The 23309-nt window shown below is 42.6% G+C and overlaps 1 protein-coding gene across 6 annotated transcripts in view; it reads left to right on the forward strand.

The window, feature by feature from the left end:
• The window catches only part of MID1 (midline 1), a 366041-nt gene that overhangs the window by 309145 nt on the left and 33587 nt on the right, over nucleotides 1-23309 (forward strand). For all 6 annotated transcript variants that reach the window (XM_032779759.1, XM_032779760.1, XM_032779763.1 and 3 more), the window contains one exon: nucleotides 20247-20354. In XM_032779759.1, the coding sequence (XP_032635650.1) occupies nucleotides 20247-20354 (108 nt within the window). The remainder of the gene's footprint in view (nucleotides 1-20246; nucleotides 20355-23309) is intronic.

A 23309-nucleotide genomic window follows, 5' to 3' on the forward strand; every position in this document is an offset into this window, starting at 1 on the left:
CTGTGTCTTCATGAGCTGGCATCATGCCAGCTCCTTTTATTTCTCATTCACAAACTGAAACTTAGGAGCACTTCATTCCGATCTCAGATTAGCTGTAGTCTTCTCTGCTTCTCAGCTCCTAGTAAGGTTTAGGTGGAAATCCTGTCTACAAAACAGGCTGATAAGTACTTTAGTAAAGCAGCCCCTCTTTATCATCAGAGTTCTGACATACACTGTTTATAATAAGGTACCTACTTCAGATTATATTTACTTATGCTGAATACATTTGCATAATACCCAGTACGATAGAAAAAACAAATAAAATAATACACAGAGTTCATCCCTCACAATACAGCATTCAGTAATGGAATTTGAGGTAAGAGTTGATTATCTACCATTATATTGGTGTGGGGGGGAGGGAAATCATACTTGGGAGGCAGTGAGGGAGTAGGAGAAAAGAAGGTAGGAGTGAGTTTATTAGGGTCATCATGAGAGGGCAAGGAGCTTCTCCTGGACACAGGAAGCCAGTGACAGAATTTAAGAAAAGTGGTGGCATAGTTGGAGTGATGGGAAAATTATTTTTACACCAGTGTTATGGGGAGACATAAGAGGAAAAACTGGAAAACAGAAAGTTTCTGGTGAGACATGACCTAGGCCTGGACTAGGGATTTAGATGGGCAAACTCCCGCTAATTCCCCCTTGTCAGGAACGTATCTGTGTGATTCCCGTGCTGGTTCAGCCAGGAGTTGGGATTGCAATGTATCATGGGCGGCACAGTTCAGATAGAGAGCCCAGCCCAGAGAGGATGGTAGGGGCATAATGTGCATGAACTACTGCTTCCCTGAGGCGTGACATGGAAAGCACATATTAATGTCAAACTGACCCAAAATTAAACAGTTCATTTTGGTCAAGCAAACCAAGATGTGTTGATTTGGGTTGATCTGACACAAATATTTTGTTTTGATCTTCTCAACCGAAAACTGAAAAATTTCAATAAAATTATTAGACATTGGTTAGAGTTTTTTTTATATAGAAAATTCCTGACCAGATCAATCAACGTTTCTCAAGAATTGCATGTATCATTTCAGCTGGTTTCTCTTTCCTCTAATCCTTTTTCTGATTTTCTTATAAAGCAGTGAATAAATATTAAATGTTTTACTTTATTATTAAAACTAAGGTAGCTGCTAACAGCTACAAAATAGCTACAAAAATATTTTCCTCCATCCCCTTGCATTCCATTTAATTATAAGCAATTACTCAGCGTCTTTCTACCTTTCTTTATTTAAGTCCTAGAAGTAATTGAGATTTGTATATTTTGGTGGATGAGCAGAAATAAATGACTTGAAGGAAATTGAGTTATTGTTGGTGAGAGTAATTAGTGATCTCTTTAAGCTGTGCACAAACCTTAAAGGAAGTGTTTACGGCATTTGTTTCCTAAGACAGTTGTTAATGAGCGAGAGAGACATTCTCATTATTGTTCAGATGAATTATGAACATGCTCTATCTTTGTTTTAGGAATCATGTTAGTACAGAGTTTGCTGTTACTGTGTGTCTCTCAAACAAGGTATTTTTATTCAGATCACAAATGATTACTAGGCAGTAAACATCCAAAGTTTGTGGTTGCTCAAACCTCAAAAAACAAACAAAAAAAAAAAAAAACCTGTGGTTGACCACACTCTTCAAGGCCCAATACAAACCACAGGGTATTCTCAAACAGGGTACAAAAGTCCACAGAGTTTATTGAGGCAGTTCCCCCCACACACCCTGCAACAGTCTCAATAGGCCCCTCAGGCCTGTCCCAAGCAGCACGGTGCTCCTTTTTGTAGTAAAGCAAATAAATAGTTTCAAAAACAAACCCAGTAGTCCTGTGTGAAGTCTACTTTCTTCCATAAACATTTCTACTAGACTGTCATTTTTTCCATTAATGCAGAAGTAGAGAGCTCACTAAGCCAGTCTGTGTATGAGGGAGGTATTGCAAATTTCCATTTTGTCAAATTCACTCTTTTGGCTACTATAATAGTTACAGCAATCCTTTTTTCAATGTTACTAGTAATACCAACTCATCCAGCATCCCTAAAATACAGAGGCTTGGAGAAAGAAAAATAGCAACGTTTAAAGTTTTCAAAAGAGCACTGAATATAGTGTTCCAGACACATGCATTTTTGACAGATATAGAAGATGTGTGAAAGGTTGGCATGGGGCTGTTTGCATATCCAACATTCATTGCCTGTTGCTAATCAAGACTTAAATGCTCTGGAGTCCAGTGATACCAGTTTAATATCTTGTTCTGGAATAATTGCAAAGATAAGGAGCTTGAAGCATCTTTCACATTAAGCCAGATATCCCGCCAGGTTTCTGTTGAGATTGTAAGGCCAAGATTTTTCCCATTTTTCTTTGAAACTGAGACCCCGTCTACACTGCGCCTTAAATTCGAATTTAACAGCATTAATTCGAATTAATGGTGCACCCGTCCACACTACAACGCCCTTTAATTTGAATTAAAGGGCTATTTAAATCGATTTTAGTACTCCTTCAAAACCACAGGAGTAACCCTAAAATCGATGTTACTAATTCATTCGGAATTAGTGTAGTGTGGACGGCAAAATCGAAGTTACTGGCCTCCAGTGAGGTATCCCAGAGAGCACCATTGACGCTCTGGACAGCAGTCACAAACTCCCGATGCACTGGCCGGTTAAAACAGGAAAAGCCCCGCAGGAGTTTTGAATCAGTTCCTGTTTGGCACAGCGTGGGGCTCTGAGCAGCACAGGCGGACCACGTACAGCTCAGCAGCACATTTAAATGCATCTCCTTGAGAATAGAAAAAGAGCTCCAGCATGGACCACAAAAGAGCTAGGGATTCTCATTGTATCTGGGGTGTGGATTCCAGTGCTACGAACTCCGTTCGTCAAAACGAAATAGAAAACATTTGAAAAGAATTTCCCAAAGTCTATGATTGAAAAAAGGGCACACAAGAGAGATCGTTGCAATGTAGGATAAAAGTCAACAGAACTGAGGCAGGCTTACAGAAAACACCAGAGAGGCAAACGGAAGTCTGGAGCAGGTCATGGATAACATTGCAGGTTTCTATGCAGAGCTGCATGCAATTTTTAGGGGCTTGCAACAAGTACTCCCACCGTAGCCGTGATCAAAGGTTAGGTTGCAATATCAACCGTGCCTGAGGATTCTGCAGAGGGGGCAGATGTAACGAAAATGAGCAGGAGGAGAGAAATGCCAATAGCACTACAGCTCTCAGAATACCCGAACAGCAGCCAGGACTTTTTTGAGCCGATTTACCCTCCCAGCCCAACCAACCACTATCCCAAACAGTGAAGCATGGAAGGACCATCTGGTGAGTGATTGTTCTTATCAATCATGGTTACAAATCAACGTTTTTTAATTATAAATTTGGAAGCATGCGTTGTCATTCCTTCTTAGCCAGTACAATTACAGGAAAAGTTCGTTAACATGTCTGGGGATGGAGTGAAAATCCTCCCAAGAAATCTCCATGAATTGATATTGGAGGAAATCAAAGAGCCTTTTCAGTAGATTTCGGGGCAAGGCAGCCTTATCCGGTCCCCCATTGAACAAAACTTTCCCCCTCCAGGCATGCATGACGTAATTTGGAATCATTGCTTCACACAAGCATAGGAAGGCTTGTGCTGGGCTTCTCTGTCTGTTTGGCGAACAGGGACTCTTCCCAGCTAACAGCCACGCGCTGTGGGGTGGAGGGAGGATGCTTTAGGAGGAGAAGTGAGGAGCTGGACTTACCATGGCTGCATGGAAGCTGAATTATGATTACAGGACCGGGAACCTGCGTCTGCAGTGGCTCTGACCCAGGGACAGAGGCTCTCAGTATTAAAAGATGCAAAATTCAACCTTGTAGTGAAATCACATGTGCTATGTAAGGTGCATAGTTTGGTTCACTGTCAATCATTGTTCTGTAAAATGTATCTTTTTACATACTTCTCTGTACTCTCTTACCTCCCCCATACAGCTGCGCACTGTTCTGTACTCCCTGCCCCCATCTGGAAGGCTAGCCAAAAGACGGAAGAGAAAGAGAACTCGAGATGAAATGTTTTCAGAAATCATGGAAGTAAGCCACAGTAACAGAGCTCATCATAATGATTGGAAGGAAGTGGTAGCAAAATACAAGAAAGATGCCAGTGACCGGGAGGACAGGAGAGACGCTCGAGATGAGAGTGTGGCGGCAGGAAGAACAGAGGTGGCAGGAAGAAGACCGGCAGGTAGAAGAGAGGTGGCGCAAGGAAGACCGGCAGGAAGATCAGAGGTATAGGCAGGAAGATCTGCGTTGGCGTGATGGAACGCTGGAGCTGCTGCGTGAACACACTGAGATCCTCAGACGCATGGTGGATGGTCAGGAACAGCAGCGGGGTTACAGAGTGCCACTGCAGCCCATGTTTAACCACCCTCGAAGCTCCTCAAGTTCCATATCTCCCTCACCCAGACGTGTTAGAATGCGTGGGGGAAGGCTTTCTTCACCAGAACACTCCACCCCCATGGACAGCCCAACCAAAAGGCTGACATTAAGCTGAAATGTGCTTCATGGGCTTTTCCTTCCTCTCCGATCCTCCTCCAAAAGCACACCATGCAGGGATACCTAGATAACTCAGTGCCTCTTTATATAATTACTTTCTAATCAAGAATACATCCAAACGGGGGAGAGTGGTTTTCTTACAGGGAATGATTTTTAAAAAAGAACTCATGATTTTTAAGCAATAACAAATGACTTTTAATACTGAATAAATGATTTTTCAAATATACTGACTTTATTTCCTTCAGCTAGATGTAATCAAAGGGAGGTGGGTGGGAGGGTTGCTTTTAAAAGTCCTTCAGCAAGCTGTAAGTAAAGGGGAGGGTGGGTTGCTTACAGGGAGTCAAGAGAGGCGGGAGTGTTCATCAAGGGAAACAAGCACTGCAGTCACACCATACCCTGGCCCGCGCTGAAACTACTTTTCAAGGCTTTCTCTGATGCTCACCGCCTCCTGGTGTGCTCTTCTAATCGCCCTGGTGTCTGGCTGCTCGTAGTGAGCGGCCAGGTGATTTGCCTCAGCCTCCCACCCCACCATAAAGGTCTCCCCCTTACTCTCACAGAGATTGTGGAGCACACAGCAAGCAGCAATAGCAATGGGGACATTCTTTTGGCTGAGGTTGAGCGAGTAAGTAATGATCGAAAGCGCCCCTTTAAATGCCCAAATGCACACTCTACCACCATCCTGCACTTGCTCAGCCTGTAGTTGAACAGCTCCTGACCACTGTCCAGGCTGCCTGTGTATGGCTTCATGAGCCATGGCATCAAGGGGTAGGCTGGGTCCCCCAGGATAACGACAGGCATCTCAACATCGCCAACTGTTATTTTCTGGTCTGGGAAGTAATTTCCTTGCTGCAGCCGTTTAAAGAGAGTAGTGTTTCTGAAGACGCGAGCGTCATGAACCCTTCCTGGCCATCCCACGTGGATGCTGGTGAAACGTCCCTTGTGATCCACCAGTGCTTGCAGCACCATGGAAAAGTACCCCTTGCGGTTCACGTACTGGGTGCCCTGGTGCTTGGGGCCAAGATAGGGATATGGGTTCCATCTATGGCCCCTCCACAGTTAGGGAATCCCATTGCCGCAAAGCCATCCACTATGACCTGCACGTTTTTCCCAGAGTCACAAACTTTCGTAGCAGCAGCGTAACGATTGCTTTGGCTACTTGCATCACAGCAGCCCCCACGGTAGATTTTCCCACTCCAAATTGATTCCCGACTGACCGGTAGCTGTCTGGAGTTGCAAAGCTTCCAGAGGGCTATTGCCACTCGCTTCTGCACTGTGAGGGCTGCTCTCATGTTAGTATCATGGCGTTTCAGGGCAGGGGAAAGCAAGTCACAAAGTTCAAAGAAAGTGCTCTTACGCATGCGAAAGTTTTTGCAGCCACTGGGAATCGTCCCACACCTGCAAAACTATGCGGTCCCACCAGTCTGTGCTTGTTTCCCGTGCCCAAAATCGGCATTCAATGGGTAGAAGCTGCCCCATTACCAGCAGTAGCTCCAAAATGCTGGGTCCCACAGTTAGGGAGAAATCAGTCTCCATGTCGTCGTCATCATCATCGCTCTTGTCGGTGCGCTGCCATAGCTGCCCCGCCTCCTCCTCCCTCCTCCTCCTGAATTTGCAGTTCATAGCTCAGCATAGACAGCACGAGAGTGCGCGTGCTGTTTACAACTTGCACGATTGCGTTACTGGTCTCAGCAGGGTCCATGGTCTCAGCAGGGTCCATGCTTGCTGTGCTATGGCGTTTGCTCTCTTCACCCAGGAAAAAAGGCGCGAAATGGTTGGCTGCTGCTTTCACAAAGGGAGGGGTGAGGCTGTACCCAGCACCACCCGGGACAATGTTTTTGGTCCCAGCAGGCACTGGGCTCTCAACCAGGAAGTGGGAACTATGGGATAGCTGTGGAACAGCTACCCACAGTGCACTGCTCCTGAAATCGACGCTAGACATGGGCCATGGACGCACAAAATCGATTTTAGAATCCTAGTGTGGACGCACTAAATCGATTTTATAAAATCGGTTTTATAAAATCGATTTAAACTAATTCGATTTAATCAGGTAATGTAGACAAAGCCTGAGATTGAGAGGGTAATGCCTAGCATTAAGCCACCTATAAGTAATTCCTGCAAAGTGACTTGTATTTCCATATTTCTTAACATGTTATTCTTGAGGTGAGAGTTGAAGCAGACCAATTGTCCCCTATCCTTGCATGAATCCTTGAGCATAGCCCCTGAAAGAAGGAACTGTGAAATAAAGGTAGCTGATATTTGTTGTATATGTAAATCTAAGGAGGCCAGTTCATCATCTTGGATTATATCTTTAATTTTTGGTAATCCTTTTCCTATTCAAATTGTCTTAAACATGGAGTTGGCCTTGATCCTAAGACACAGATTATCCCATAATGGTACAAGAAGCAAATTACTAAGATTGGATGTGATAATCATCTTAACACATTGCAGGATTCCCTGTGTAGCTGTAAAGATTGGATTTTCCCTTAAGGGTTTCAGTAGCCTCTTAAAGTATATAAAAGAGGAGAGGGAACCATGTGGCATAGCTAAGATTCTTTTTAATCTCAAACCAGGCTAATGTTTGTATAGAACTACCGAAGAGGAACCATCCTACAATATGACACATTTGGAATGCTAGATCATAGAGATCCATATCTGGCAACCCCAAACTTCCAGTTGCCCAGGATTTTTAAAGTGTCTTGTGTGACAAAAGTGGCTGTTGTTTTTTAAAATCTCATATTAATAGTCTTCTCATGCAATTTATACAAGCATAGAGCAAGGGACAGAGCTTGAAAAGTAATAGGAGAATGATATAAGTCATTCTGGGACAGATATTCTTTTTGGCTATTTCTGTTCTCCCCAGTAAGGATAGAGGGGGATACTTCCTCTCTACATCCTTGGAAATTTCTTTTAATATATAGTCCATATTTATAGAAGCAATTTAGGGAAGATCAGGAAAAATTTTAAATAAATAAGCTAATACCTTGTTTGTTTGAAATAGAAAATGTTGAAACTGAGAAGGATCTGGTCTTTGGAATAAATCAAAAGCAATTGATATAGCCAAGTTAATATGAAAACCAGAGATCTTTCAAAAAATGTCAACTGCATTCAATAATGAAGGGATTGATGAGGATGGATTCTTCCCAAAGATGTCATCAGTTTATAAACTGATTTTGTATTGGTCCCAGTTTATAGTCATACCTTCAATGGCTGAATGCTCTGATGTGTGTACTTTGCCAGTGGCTCAAGAGTGAGATGAGAAAGACGAGGTGAGAGGAGACAGCCCTGTTCTCTCTTGACTAGAATCAGATTGGTTGTCTGATTAATATAAAGCTTGATATAATTGCTTAAATTGATTATTTATATCTATTGGGTCAAGGATGGCACTGGAATCTTTTTGTAATATTAAGAACAAAATAATGTTGTTGGCTAATTCCATCTTAAGTCTTGCCAAGTAGTTTACCTGCTTTATCTCCCCATTCATAATATATTTGACCCTGCTGAGAGCAAATTTGACTTGGCTGGATAAGCATTCATTATATTTATATTTGGCATTTATTAGAGAACTTAGGAAGTTTTCATTATTTCAGCCAGTCTTATGCCCTTCTCTGCAACTCATAGATTTTCTTATTCAGAGAGCTAGTAATCTGAGCCTCTCTCCTTTTGAGAGACATATTTTATCCATTCATCCCTCACAGTAGCTTTTAGAGCTTCCCAAAAGATGGTATCTGAGGTAACTGAGTGCTTATTTTTTTTTCTGAAGTTAGAAATGTCTGAATCAACTGTGGAACAACATTTTCCCATCTTTTAGTAGCAGAGCATTCAGTTTTCTCCTAGACTATTTTAATGGTGTGTAACCAGCATCTATGGTAGACATTAGGGCTGTCAATGAATCACTGTTAACTCAAGCAATTATCTCAAAACAAATTACTTTGATAAAAAAATTAATCATGATTAATCACAGTTAAACAATAATAGAATACCCATTGAAATTTATTATAAATATTTTTGAATGTTTTTTTCTACATTTTCAAATACCCAAAAGATACCTGGTTTGCCTGTTGTTGTGCTTTGAGGACTCACAAGTCACAGGATATTTGACTGAAATTGCTCTTGCTGAAGCAATCAATGAAGGTCTCTTCAGGCCTGAAGAAATCAGGTATCAGAACACACCAAGCGATGGACAAAAAAATAAAATCCATGAGCACCACCATCAAGTAGACATGTGACATTCAAAAAAAACCAGCAGTGAGGAAACCCAGGCACCAAAGACCCTGCGCTGAAGTCAACATTATTGACATTGAAGACAGCATCACAGAACTGGAAGGGATCTCAAGAGGTCATCTAGTCAAGTTCCCTGCACTCATGACAGAACTAAGTATTATCTAAACCATCTCTGACAGGTGATTGTCCAAGCTGCTCTTAAAAATCTCCAGTGATGAAGATTCCACAACCTTCCTAGGCAATTTATGCCAGTGCTTAACCATCCTGACAGTTAGGAAGTTTTTTCTTAATATCCAACCTAAACTTCCCTTGCTGCAATTTAAGCCCATTGCTTCTTGCTCTATCCTCAGAGGTTAAGAAGAACAACTTTTTCTCCGTCTCTTTGTAACAGCCTTTTATATACTTGAAAACTGTTATCATGTCCCCTCTGAGTCTCCACTTTTCCATCATCTGCTCATAAGCCAACACTATTGGCACTGAAGCAGGTGCCAAGTCCAGCAGCAAGAGAGACTGCCCTGAGAAGTAAATCAGAGGCTGTAGGCAGAGCTCAATGTCTTTGCAGAGGGAAGAACACACTTGGCCTCCAGGAAGAAAGCCACTAAGCCCAAATGGAGTGGAGGGCTAGTGACAAGAAGACACCTATCATCTCTTCACAGAGGGAGACTTCCTAATGCTGACTGCAGAAGTACTGATGTCAATGTCAATATTGTCAGAGTCACTGTTGCCACCAGACATGTCCCTGGAGGAATCCAGAAGGACCTCAGTTCTGAGACAATTACTGGCACTGATGTGCAGACTCAGTGTACCTGTGTGCTGCCTCTAAAGGGAAATCTACTCCTCCTGTCTATCACAGTGGCACATGTTCTTGCCTCCTTCCAGTAGAGAACCCTTGTTCCTGAGATCCACGGGTGAGACCACAGAAAGAACCAAGTGGCTTTCCTTACAGACCTCAGCCATAACCACATTGGGAATGACACTGGACTAGCCAGTGCCAGACCAGCCAGCCATATCCATATAGCATGCCATCATGAATTTATTGGGCTTAGGTGGGTCTACTTCCACACACTTCCAGGAGTCAATCTCCATTCCATTCCAGAAAGAGGCAGAGATTGTACTCACAAATGGCATCCCTGGCTAGACCAGTGACACTGAACAGAAGAGAATGCCAAGAACTGTCAGATATGGGACCTGAGGAGAAACAGCAATAATATCCTCCCTCACCATCCAAGGACTTTTACTGTTCATCACCTGATGAAGCAGTGACTCTATCAGTGCCAATTGACTTCCTGTCATTTCAAGAATTACTTTATAAGAATCGCAGATGCCAGAAATATACATGTCTGTCATTCAAGAAAAATCTCATCAGTTGTTTGACATGCTGGCAACTTCAGGCCCAGCTAGAATTGCCCTTCCAATAAATGAAGGACTGCTAAGGTCCTCGGCAAACACCTGCCACGAGTATGATCCTAGAAACACCATGGCGCCAGATGGCAAGGGGTTCCCTGATACATAACAATAAAACTTAGTTGGCCTGACCAGCTCACTGCAACTCGCATGCTGTTGTCATAATATTTAAAACATGTCTTGGAATATCATTGAAAACTAAGAACATGATGGCCACTAATATTACTGTGAAATGTATGTAACAATGCTACATGTGAAATTATGGATACTTTCTGATTTTATGTTCTGAAGCCTGCAAAAGGAGGCAAAACATTTTTCCAGATGAAGGAGAAAGGCAAACACCTCTTTGTCTCGACTGCAAATTGAACTAAACATGATCAGGGACAGGGACAATAGGCTACTTATTTGCATCAGAGATTGGAAAATCATTTGCATTGGGGAAAAAAATCACAGGAGACTGCAAAATTAGCATGATGTCAGCTCCCTGGTGGACAAAAAAACTGACCCCCCAGGATGGCTTTCTTACTCTGAAGACAAAGAAACTTTGAGGATATAAGGATCTGCTGAAAGCCTCTGGGAAATCCATAACCTGGGAGAACAAAAAAGCCAGTGCTTTGTATCTAAGCTGGGTCATCCTGCTAAACAACTTGGAGAATGCTGACAACTTGGTGTGAGTAAGAAACTATGTTAGGCAAAACTGGATCTTGGTAGAATCAAGTTCTAGGCACTAGAAAGTACGTTGTTATTGTTGTGTGTGATATCTTTTCATATCCTGTTCGCTCTTGCTTGAAATCACTTAAGTCTATGCTCTTTGTTACTAAATTTATTCTTAGTTTTACTACAAACCATCTCAGTGCTGTGTATTAAGGTGGAGTGTATCACCCCAGCTATGCTAACAAGTTGTTGTATGTACTGGCTCTTTGGATGGAGTAAACTTGGTGTTACCTTTGCGAGTGTCTGTCAGAAGGACTGGACACTGCAGTGGAGATTATTTTGGCAGGGAGACTCGGGACTGGAAGTGTTGTTGGGGGTCACCCTGTGAAGAGTAAGTGGGCTAGTGAGATCATTGTGCTGTGAGCATTCTGCTGGAGTGAGGGCTCTGAGACAAACTGCACAGCACATTCTAGGTGGTTACAGAACCCCATACTAGTCTGAGTGAACCTCCAAAGCATCACAACCATCCACTACAAAATGGTTGAAGAAGAGGTACCAAGTCACTCAAACAAGGGTCTGAATACTTCTGTGTCCACCCCTGCCCAAACTCCTCAGCCATGTCAGCAGTGCAGGAGAAATCCAAGTCCAACAAAATCACCCCAAAGGATATGAGCCCAGAAAGCTTGATTATTCATGAGGATTATTCATAAGGATATTGTATTCCTCTGCCTCTCTTCAGCTACAGGTGGAAAATTATCAGGCCCATCTGGCTTTTTTTTCTTTTTCTTTTTTTTTTTTTTGCTCCTGGGAGAGGGTGACACGCTTTCTGTTAAAGCTCCCACCTGATAACAGCCAAAAGCTCAAAGAGAGAACCAGAAGGGGACAGTTAGTAGCCAAAATGCTCCTACAATGCTAGACACCGTGGCCAGATCCTTGGCCATGGCGGAGATGACGTAAAGAGCTTCCTGGCTTCAGACATCAGGTATTCCCAAAGAAGTGCAAGCCCTTTGAAGGCATGGCCCGATTCAGGGAGCACAGAGATAACCCTGTACACTGCTTAAAGACTAAGGCTACCTTCAGTTGTGCCAAGTTTATGTGGGCTCAACTAGCAGAGGCCCTCTTAGGCAGACTGAAATCTGGCTATTTTAGAAGTTTTCAGGACCTCCTCTGGGTCCTTCAATGTCTGGTGGCAGTGGCAGGGATGAGGCTTGTGGGGCTGGCCAGTGGAGGAGGACAGCTGTCAGACAGGGCTCTGAGGAGCAGGCTGCCAGGGAAGTGTTCCTGCTTTCTCCCCAGCTGCTCCCCACCCATGGCACAGGAAGATTGTGGAAATGGCTCAGAGCTGCGCCTGGTGGCACTGCCAGCACTAGTGGGACTTCAGCCCCACATAGGGTCTGCTGTCTGGGCAGTTCCTGGCCTCTGCTCCAGGTGTCACTTCAATGGCAAGGAGCTAATCTGAAAAGGTGTGGGGGTCAGACTGGGGGATGTGGGGCTTGCTGGGAGCCAGACAGGAGGTGCTGACTGGGATGGCAGAGAGTAGGGGACCAAGCGGGGGATGCGTGGGTCTCATTCTGGTTGAGCTGATCAGCTCCAGGGGAGGGGTTTCAGGGGTACCCAGCCCTGGGCGGGGGGATGTGGAGCAGGTCCCCAGCCCCAGGGGTAAAGTGGGAGGCTAGAGGATGAGTAAGCTGGTGAGGGGAGCCTTCACCTATTCTTGGATCAGGACCCTCCAGGGCTTTGTTACGGGACTGAGTGGAATCAAAATTCCTCAAGAGCTTCTTGCATACTTACCCACCTGTTAGAGAACTTACTCAACATTGTCATCCTAATACTCACAGAACCTCCTTTTAGGCAGCTGCTGGATTGCTCAGCATATCATCCTACCCTCAAGAGGGTTTTTCTGGTCTCTCCATGACACTGAGGGTCACTGAGCTTGAAGCCTTCATGTTTTAGACTCCTCATACATCCTTTCATAGAGATAAGGCAGTGCTCAGACCACACCCTACATTCATCCCGGTTGTGGTCTCAGACTTTCACCTAAAATCAGTCAATCTACTGGCCTTGTTCCCCAAACCACACTCAATACAGGAAGAAAATAAGCTAACATGCTTTGGGCATTTCAAGAGCTGGCTCTGTTATGTTAACAAGACCACATCTTTTAGACTACCTCTCCACCTCTTTGTGGCCATATCTGGCTCATTGAAAGGTCAAGTCAGAATCTCTGATCATGTACTGTGTTGTATATCTGCCATCTATCAGATAACTGGTAAGACCTCTCCCTCTGAATGTCAAGGCACAGTCCGACAGCATCTTCAGCCTGCTTCAAAAATCTCTGAGATCTGCAAGGCAGCGACACAGAGTAACCCTCTGATAGTTGTTCGACATCATCACCTTGACACGGCAGCCAGCTATCAAATGCGAAGCTTGGGAAAGCCATTCTTTAATTATCATTTGATGAATGCAGCAGCAATTTCTCATTTCCACCCTCCTGAGTTCATACTGGTACTGTTTGCCAGTCACCTACAGTGAGATCCACACTAGCATTTGAAGAAAGAATAGGTTCTTTGCCTACTGTGTGACTGGTTCTTGTAGTCTGTATGGATCCCACAACCTGTTCTCTATGCAAAATCTTCAGCAACACAGGCTTTGAATTGCAAAGGAACAGGAGGAGGCACAGGGCTTGTGTGTGGCCCCAATGGACACTGCTGTTCAAAAAACTCCTATTTTGAGCACACAAGGGGCATGTGCAGTTACAGTGAGCTTCACACTGACTACATCTCGAAGAAGCACAGTTACTGTTGTGTAAGTAACTATTTTTTAGTTTTCCTTCTGATCCTGAAAAAAACCAAACACCGCTATCTGTGCCTCAGCTGCTGCCACATATGTGGTTATAGAAAACAACAAAATAACTCTTCTAGCGTCATTTTCGTCAAATTTAGTGTTTATTTTGTTTACAGTCAAAGGCATACACATGTCTGGAACATGGGTGGCAGGTTTGTAGAAATTTTGGTGGTGCCCAGAACCCCCCCCCCCAACTCCACCCACCCACCTAAGGCTCTGGAGTGGGGTTGGGTAGGGGGAGGAGTCTGGGGTGCAGGTCCTGGGCTGGGGATTAGGGTGCAGGAGGGGTTCAGACTCTGGGCTGCGGGTGGGTGTGCGAGGGGGTGAGGGGTGCAGGCTCTGGGATGGAGTTTGGGGGTGGGAGGCAGTGCAAAGGGAGGGGGTGCAGGCTTTGGGAGGAAGTTTGAAGGCAGGAGGGGGTGTGTGGGAAGGGGGGGTGCACGGTCTGGGTGGGAGTTTGGGGATAGGAGGGGGTGCAGGGGTGAGGGCTGTGGGCCTGAGGATGAGGGGTTTGGGAGGGGGATCAGGGCTGGGGCAGAGAATGAGGGTTGGGGCTGAGGATGAGGGGTTTGTGATGCAGGAGGGGGCTCAGGACCGGGGCAGAGGATCAGGGTGCAGAGGGCTGAGGGCTGGGATTTGGGGCGTTTGAGGCTCAGGGCTAGAACGGAAGGGCAGGGTAAGAGCAGCCTGCCTTGCCATTAGTGGATGGGGGCATTAGGACCCTGGGGCAGCAGACAGCAGTTGCTGCTGGGAGCTGGGCTCCGTGTAGGAATATGCACGGCAGGGACACGGTGGGGTGGGGGAGACCCACGAGGGGGGTGGCAAGTGTAGTCCGAGACCCACTCTAAGCAGGGACGGGGCAGGGGGGAGACCCGTGGGGGCCGGGACCCAATCCAGGCAGGGCCTGGGGAGAGACCCAGCTCCAAATATTGCTGAAGCAGGGCACCCGGCTCTGAATATTGCTGGAGCTTGGGCACCACAAAGGAATATAACCCGCTGCCTATGGTCTGGAATGTAATGGCACTGTGATTTTCGTGGTCTTTATCAGAATATTCCAAACACCCTTGATGTGAAGGCTTTTTTGCTGCAAACCTTACAAGAATAGATGTTTCGTGAGATTTTTGATCTTTTTAAATTCTGATTGGGTTGGAAATATTTGAAGACAGCCTTTTTTATGTTGCTTAGTCACTTATCAGTCTGCTCCCAATAGTAGTGCAGAGGCATGTAAAATGACAATATTTTAAAAACTAACACAGACACTTTCCAAGCTCAGAGAAAGTTTGATTGGATTCTCTCTTCGGTCAGATGTTGGTGTCATTTGATCCAAACTGGTTCAACTATCCTAGCTTAATGGAGCTGTCGTTCACAACATTCTTAGGTAGCCTGTATAAGTTGGTTTATTTTTGTACTGACCTTTTTTAAAACCTGCTCTGAAACTGTCTCTAAATCCAGATTTCCTGGTTAGAGAAAAATGTCGATAAGACCTAGAAAACAAACAAAAACAAAGCCAGTAGCACTCTTGAAATGGGAGATGACCGTTCCTTTCTCGAGCCCCAATTTGAAATAAAGTTGTAGATCTATTCAGAGGGCAAGCTGATTTATATCACATATTTCCAAAGGCACAGTTTGTCATAATTGATAAAATCAGTGTTGCATTCAGACTAGGAAAAATCTGAAAGAGTTTTATTCCAATTTTCTAGAGAATGCTAGTTTGTGCCTCACATAGTATCAGACAGACATAAAAGGGAAGAAGTGTGATCTCCCAGCACACATCATCCAAAGAGACAAATGAGAAGAAAATGCCTTTTTGTTGCTGATTATCATTCATTATCCCTTATATTTCCATTACTTTGTTCTCATGTGTTGGTGTCTCAGTGCATTGATAAGATGATAATTATACCATGAGCTAATTGTCCTATTTGGATAAGTTTAAAAACAAGTTCTTAAAATGGACTTTAAGAAATGTCTTAGGATAATAGATAATTTACACATTAAGCCATTAAGGAAATGGAGGCAGACAGTCTCTTTTGATGGCTATGGAAATATTGTGTGGGCACAAATAAAGAATAACATTGGGAAACTGAATTACAGGATCAGTTGTTTTATGAAAATGGTTCACTCAGCTACTTTTTTTTTATGCCTAGTCTCAAGCTATGATAATGGTTAGACTTCTGGTGTTCTGAGACCACTCTTTTGATCATGCTGTCTAATATTGTCTCACAGTTTCTTTGTACTCGCAGTCTGTCTGTCTGTTTCTTGTCTTGTACTTAGATTGTCAGTGCCTCAGGACAGGGACCATGTTTCCGCCATGAGGGCTCCTATGCAGACCCAATCACAAGTTAAAGCTGCCAGCCTCTGATGAACTCCAGAGGGAGAGCTGTGCTCACATGAGGCAAATCTTGCTAGGAGACCACAAAACACTTGGCTCAGAGATGTGAATTAGACAATTTAGTTTAACTTCTGTGCCAGGGAAGATAATGGAGCAAGTAATTAAGAAAATTATCTGCAAACACTTGGAAGGTGGTAAGGTGAAAGGGAATAGCCAGCATGGATTTGTAAAGAACAAATCATGTCAAACCAATCTGATAGCTTTCTTTGATAGGTATAAACGAGTCTTGTGGATAAGGGAGAAGCGGTGGATGTGGTATACTAGACTTTAGTAAGGCATTTGGTACGGTCTCACATGATATCATACAATAAACTAGGCAAATAAACTATCCTCCATCCCAACCCCCGTTTGTTTAGTTTATTTACCTGTCACACATTTCTACATCTTAGATTGAAGAAACCGTCTTCCAGTTATCTGTTGTATACAGCCCTTTAGAGTCCCTGGCAGTGCAGAAATAAAAAATTATTTCATTATAAATAATAACAGGACTAGAGTCAGACTTGTCTCTTGTATGGCAAGCAGAGAACAATATCATGGAGCCAAAGCACAAAGGCCATACCAGTCTGTTTTAAGTAAATTTCGTAGATAAAATATCAATGATTTGTAAAATGATATTTTAAATGCTATAAAATATTAGGTTGAAAGTAACAGTTAAGGCCCCATTCAGCAGGGATTGTAGGCTCAGACAAACTTTAAGTTCATGAGTATCCCATTGGCTTCACTGGTACTTAAAGTCAGTTAGGCAGTGCTTAATTAAGTAACCATGTTGTGAAGGGCCTATTGTAGCCTGCAAATATAATAAGATGATGTATCAAATTTCAGAGAGAGGATCAGAAAAACATAGAAAAGGAACTAGCGTTTTTTCATAGTAGTGTTGCATGCTTTCCAAAAATTTTGAAATACATTTTCCATTTTGAAATACATTTCCCACTTTAATAATGTGTATAAGCTATAAAATTATGTATGGGTGGGATCTGAAGTTACTACAGAGAATTCTTTCCTGGGTGCTGGCAGGTGAGTCTGTCAACATGCTCAGGGTTTAACTGATTGCCATATTGGGGGTCGGAAGGAATTTTCCTCCAGGGCAGACTGGCAGGCCCTGGAGGTTTTTGGCCATTCCTATTCAATTGTTAATTTATTTTTCCTCCCCTTTGTTTATTCCTCCCCTTCCCCTTCCCTCCCCCCCCTTCTCGTATCATATTCCCCTCCCTTTAGTTTTCCCCTTTTCCCTTTCCCCTTGTTTCTTCCCTTTCCCCTTTGTTGCCTTTTCTGTTTATTCTTTTTCCCCTCCTCTTGTATTCCGTGTTCTCGATTGTTCTTATTTTCTATTTCCCTTTTCCCCTTTTATCTCTATTTCTTAATTTCCTTTTTTTTTCCGTTTTCCCGATTTCCTTCCCTTCCCCTCTGCAGCGTGGGGCACAGTCCACTTGCTGGAGGATTCTCTGCACCTTGAGGTCTTTAAACCACAATTTGAGGACTTCAATAACTCAGACATAGGTTAGGGGTTTGTTATAGGAGTGGGTGGGTGAGATTCTGTGGCCTGCATTGTGCAGGAGGTCAGACTAGATGATCATAATGGTCCCTTCTGACCTTAAAGTCTATGAGTCTATGGGTAAAAGAATTTAAAAAAATGTCTAGTTTCAAAGAAAAGAGCAATCTGTTTATTGAGTAAGGGATCAAAAAGGAAAAGTTTTGGAACCATTTTATTATTCATATAATTTTGGTGGATGCATCTTAATTTTTTTCCCTTTCTTAAACAAACTTGGCACTAAATAAAACATTGTTGCCTATATTTAACCCTTGTGTGACTCCCCTGATGTCTGGAGAGTTACACTATAGATGAATATGGTCCTATAGGTTAATGTAATCAATGATATAAATGGTGATAGAAATTACACATTGAGTGGAAGCTAGTCAGAAATCCTGTTTAAGCGATAAAGTAATTAACCTAAACACCAGCCAACCATGACATAAGTGAACACTGACGTAAAAAAGTTGTACCCTTTTATACCAAGACTGAGTTTTACCCTAATTTGCACCAGTTTGGGATTCCTTGCCTTGTCAAAAGGAATTTCAATCCATCTAGTCAACTAGAAGTCAGAAGAAGGGCAAGGTTGTGATCAGAAAATAGTACAATTGGTTAAAAGCAGTTCTGCAGAGGTGCAGGATGACAAAAGTGACCAGTAGGAACATGCATCAGGAAACCAGGTTGCAGGTGGTCATGCCTAGTGGTCAGAGCCAAAGTTAAAACCAAATCCAAGAGTCAAGACAAAGCCAGAACCAAGACCAAGGGTCATAACTTTACTCAGAGTCCAAATGCCAGAGCCTAGAGTAAAGACTAAGTCAGAGCCAGGAATCAGAGCCAAGGGTGAGAAATGGATTACCCGGAGTCAGAGAAAGCAGGGCTGGTTCCAAGGCAGCAGCAAGGCTGGAACTGGGCTGGAATACAGCCAGGTGAAGGGCAGGGTCCAGGCGTGGAGCAGGGCAGGAACAGGACTTGGAGTAAGGTGAGCACATGGAGGCAGAGAAGCTGCAGACAGGGGCATTGAGTAGCCACAAAACCTCTGCAGCTGCTGGCCTTAAGGGCAAGCCACCTGACTGCCTGAGCCAATCATAGGTCTGCTGTGGCCCAGTTGCATTGACTGGCAGTCTGTCAAATGAGCAGGCAGAGCTGCGGGCACTCATTTCTGACAGCAACTAAAACAGATTATTGTTACTAACATCTCTAATGCACACACCATTGAAAACAGGCCCACATCTCCGCTTCACCTATGTCAGGGCAGACATCTCCAGCACTCAGTGGCACGCCCACGCTCCCAGGGTTATTGGACCAAACATCATTTCAATATTGAAAATAGTGTACATTTAAGTATTATAAACCTCTATTAATGCTTAAGCCTATGGTCTAAGTGGCTAAACCTTGATTGTTATAGTAATAAAATCTGGGGTTTGTACCCTACAGTTAGGCTGAGGGGCATAAAGGCTGTTCACATATGAGGGAAGTTTGTAAAATTGGCCCTGATCCAATAACGTGTTTAAGCATGTGCTTAAATTTAAGTATGAGGGACTATTAATGTGGTTAAAGGTCGATACATGTTTAAATACTTTGCTGGATTAGGGTCCTTTATGTAATCTCCGGGCAAGGAGCTGTCAGGTTACTTGTTTGTAAATTTCATTCTTGTTGCACTGTATAAATACTATAATGTAAAGATGAGATACAACAACCTACCCTCCATTTCCTTAAGAATTGCATTCTGTAGTTTAAAATTCAAGCATTATAAAGAACAGTGTCTACACTGTATATTCCTTCTGTCAACTAGTGATACACTCTGAAACAACCATTGTTTTACTTCTGGTTTCTTGTATATAAAATATATGAAAAGGAGCTGCTTGAAAAGTGGTATTCTTCCCACCCACCCAACACCCCTGGAAATTTTTTGACTTTAAACTGAAAAACTGCAAATCCAAAAACTTTTTGACAGAAATAAAAGAAAAGAAAAACCCTTTTCTGTTTTTTGGGGGACACTTGGGGTGGGGTTTGTTTTTTTTTACACAAAGTAGAAATTTTGCAGAGAGCAAACATTTTCCATGGATGTTTTTTATGTCCCCCTCCTCCCCCCACCCATCAGCACCATCACCACCAGTTTTCCATTAAAAAACAGTTTTGACAAAAAAAAATTGACCAGCTCTAAGACCTCTCTCTCTAATCACAATTATTTTAATACTATTTTGTTACTGAGAAGAATGGGAAGAATCTCAAACACACCTAATGTATTAAATCATTGATCTTTTTCATGGGCTGTTGTGTATAAACTGTGGTAATAAGCTACATAAGTGTTCTTTATTTGAACCCTACTTAAGGCTTAATTCTGTGAGGGCTAAGCACCCAGTGAAGGATGGTGAGGGCTCTCAGTGCTCACTGATGTCAACTAGAGTAGAGGTTACACAGCATTTGACAGGCCGTATTTGACTTCGATTAGAAATAGTGATGAGTTTGTCTGTACAGTGATATATTATTCACAAGTCCAGACAGAGCATTTTCATATCCATATTTCACCAGGTCCAGAAGAGGGAAAGTAAACAGAACAAAATTTATGAAACAAAATGAAAAATGCAAAATTTTTTTTTAGAAATGATCATTTTAAATTAAAAATAAAGTGAAAAAGACCAGAACTTTTCTAACCAAGGTGACTCGTTCTTCAGGTGAATGCATCGCGACAAGAAACCAAGCTGACAGAGGAATGTGACCTGCTCATTGAAATAATCCAACAGAGACGGCAAATTATTGGAACCAAAATAAAGGAAGGGAAGGTAAGAGCTCTTCCCCTGATAGTTCAAATGGGTCAGCAGCGTTTCTTCATTCTCTGTAACTTCTGTGAGTTCTCGATTTAATGTGCTATTAATACACACTTACAAGAGTCCTTGGATACTCCTTGCCATCTGTCACTTTTAGGTGAACGGAGATGCTGTCTGTTGTCTGTATTGGGTAAACATTCAGTCATCACTTAAAACTTATTGAGTGTTATTTAATGTTAATCTAGCCTTATGTGATTTTGTTGTTTAAGGTTCTTTTTTTGTGATGTAATATGATTTTTAAAAATCAAACAATTTATGTAATATTTTCCAACAGGGATGTAATTTCACTTATCAAAAGATATTAATAAAATGAGAGACTAAAAAAACGTTCACTTTATCAGAAATCTGAAGGCATTTGCCCGTAGCAAGAATTTACTATATCACAGGATTTGCTCTCCAGTCATCTGCATTAATATTTTATTCTGTGTAAACCTAAATTATTTATTAAAGATATTTATACAAAATAACTCTACAGACGAGCAATTACTTTCAAGATAACACTTTTTTAAAGACTGTAATGGGGAATTTTAACTTGGATTTTACAGAAAGTGGTATGAGATTTTTACTATCTAAAAATATTGGGAATGTAAGTTCAATGCCATTGCTTTCCTAATAACTGCAGGACAGTGATTGTTAGTGTCACCCTAATGAATAAGGCAAATCTCGGATATACATTCAAGTTTAAAATTGATCTAGTTACCTGCTAAATTAAGGAACATCTTAGTTTTAGATCATTGTTCTTGTTTCTTTTGGAGCATGGCATTTATTCTTTAGCTGCTAAAGTAGCTGGAAGAGTGAAACAAACTCTTCTTGTGTGGGAAAAGCTCAGACAAGGAATAAAGTCAAGGGCAGGTTAAATGGTTCACTTAGCTGTCAAGATATTCCAATTAACTTGAAATAAAAAAGGCTTTAGGCAAGGGCTGACTTCAACATGTTTGAAGACCACAGTTCCCATTTGTTGTTTGACAGATCTTGAATTTCTTCATAACGTTAACAAAACACATCTCCCTTCAGGATGTAGTAAGCCAGCCTTCTGCATAATCTTATTTCTGCATACATTGAGCCCAACCCTACTGCCGTCAAAGTTCATGGCAAACTTCCTATTCATTGAGAGCTGCCCATTATGCATATAGGTTTCATCTTTAAAAGATCCTATACCAGATTCCGATCATAATAACACCAGTGAAAATTTATAGATTGCATTAGTTACATTGGATTTTGTCCAGTGTAACTAGGATCAGACTTTGCCCCATTCTTTTTTCTGTTTAAAAAAAATAGACTTCTAATAACCCCGTAAATACTTGAAAAATATCTGGCTCTTTCCTAAAATCTGCACCACTTGCACATTCTGGATTGTTTTGATGAGGCTCTTCATTACCGATAAGGTTGCTGCTGATGATGATTTGTTTTAAGAAATATTTTAAAACAAATATTAAAACCCTGTTTGTGCCCAGCCCCCTCATGGGAATGTGAGGCCACAAGAAAGCCTCCAGAGGCCAGGCACAATGGGAGTCCTTGCACAACACTGGAAAAGTTTCTATTTTCGAACAATGGTGCAACAGCTATATCAGTACTACCAACAGGGTAAGCACTGGTATAGACAGGGGTCAGGGATTTTTATCAACATGTCATGAAAACCTGCTCAGAGCTGCTGGAAAACAAGTACAAAATGTTCTAGTTTAGGTCTACCCAAGGAGCCCAGAGATAGAGTTATCACCTGTATATGCTAGCCTTTGCTAATGGGTCAAGGCAGGGCTGGAGCCATGTGCTGTCCCTCCCTCCTTCACACTGAGCAGTGAAGCCATAGAACAGAGTGCATGTTGAACCCTTTTTAAAGAAGGCACATCATCTATTCCACAAAGGAGTTCTAGGAGGCACAAGACTGCCAAACTCCCCGTTGGCCTGTGACTGTGGCTAGAGAGCTATGGACTCCAGACTGGAGCTCCAGCCCTTGTTATAAGGAAGAGGGCTCTGACATGGGACTGCGGCTATGTGCAACAGCTAGCCCTTAATGCACTGTTGTATACTTGTGTAATCACATGAAGTGTACTTAACTAAATTAAGCATTTAAATGTCAAACAGATGAGATGTGTTAAGTACAGAGGACATTCCTGCAGTAGGGGAAGGGAGGTTCTTCATTTCCAGATTTATCATCTATTGTTTATATAAAGAAGCTGAAAAATACTAGTTCAGACGTTGGGCCTGCCAACCAGGAAAGTGTCCTCTGGTGCCTAAAGTGCATTGTGTGACATTTGTTCAGTTAATGACTTGGTTTGTTGATGAATACTACAGTAAAGAGCTGAACAAAACTTGCATGTTCAGGCAGTGAACTTGTCACTGTCTAGGGCAGTATATGCTGAAATGCTGTCTCTTCATGAACACACACATAGAGCATGTCTTGCTCTGCATAGAACAACCCCCAACGTATGTACAGTATCTAAACAAATGGCTCCTCTCCTAGCTATCTACCTACCCCCGTAAGTGTGTTCATGAGAAACGATCAATTAAATGAGAGTTGGATTGTGCCTCTTGCCTCACATGAGTTACCTACCGGCTTTAGTGGGACTCTTCCTGTAAGTGCTCACCAATGTGAGTAATGGTTGTGCAATCTAGTCCTTAATGTTTTGCGAAGGCGAGGAGATGCTATTTGGTAGATTATATCAATAGTGAATTATACTGAAAGTATATTACGATCTTTTTTCTTTGAAGAGCAGGTGACAAATGTTTGTTTCATGCAAATACTCAGCAATAGTAGCAGCCAACCATTGTGAATATGCTGTAGCAGTAGATCACGTTAGGAACCAGCCAGAATATTATCATCACAATTTGTACGTTTCTGTAGCAATTTATCTTCATTCATTGCTTTATTTTGTGGGAAAATATCAATGTTAAAGATTTTCAGCCTTGTTC

The sequence above is a fragment of the Chelonoidis abingdonii genome, chromosome 1, assembly GCF_003597395.2.
Source record: "Chelonoidis abingdonii isolate Lonesome George chromosome 1, CheloAbing_2.0, whole genome shotgun sequence".
NCBI classification, from domain to species: Eukaryota; Metazoa; Chordata; order Testudines; family Testudinidae; genus Chelonoidis; species Chelonoidis abingdonii.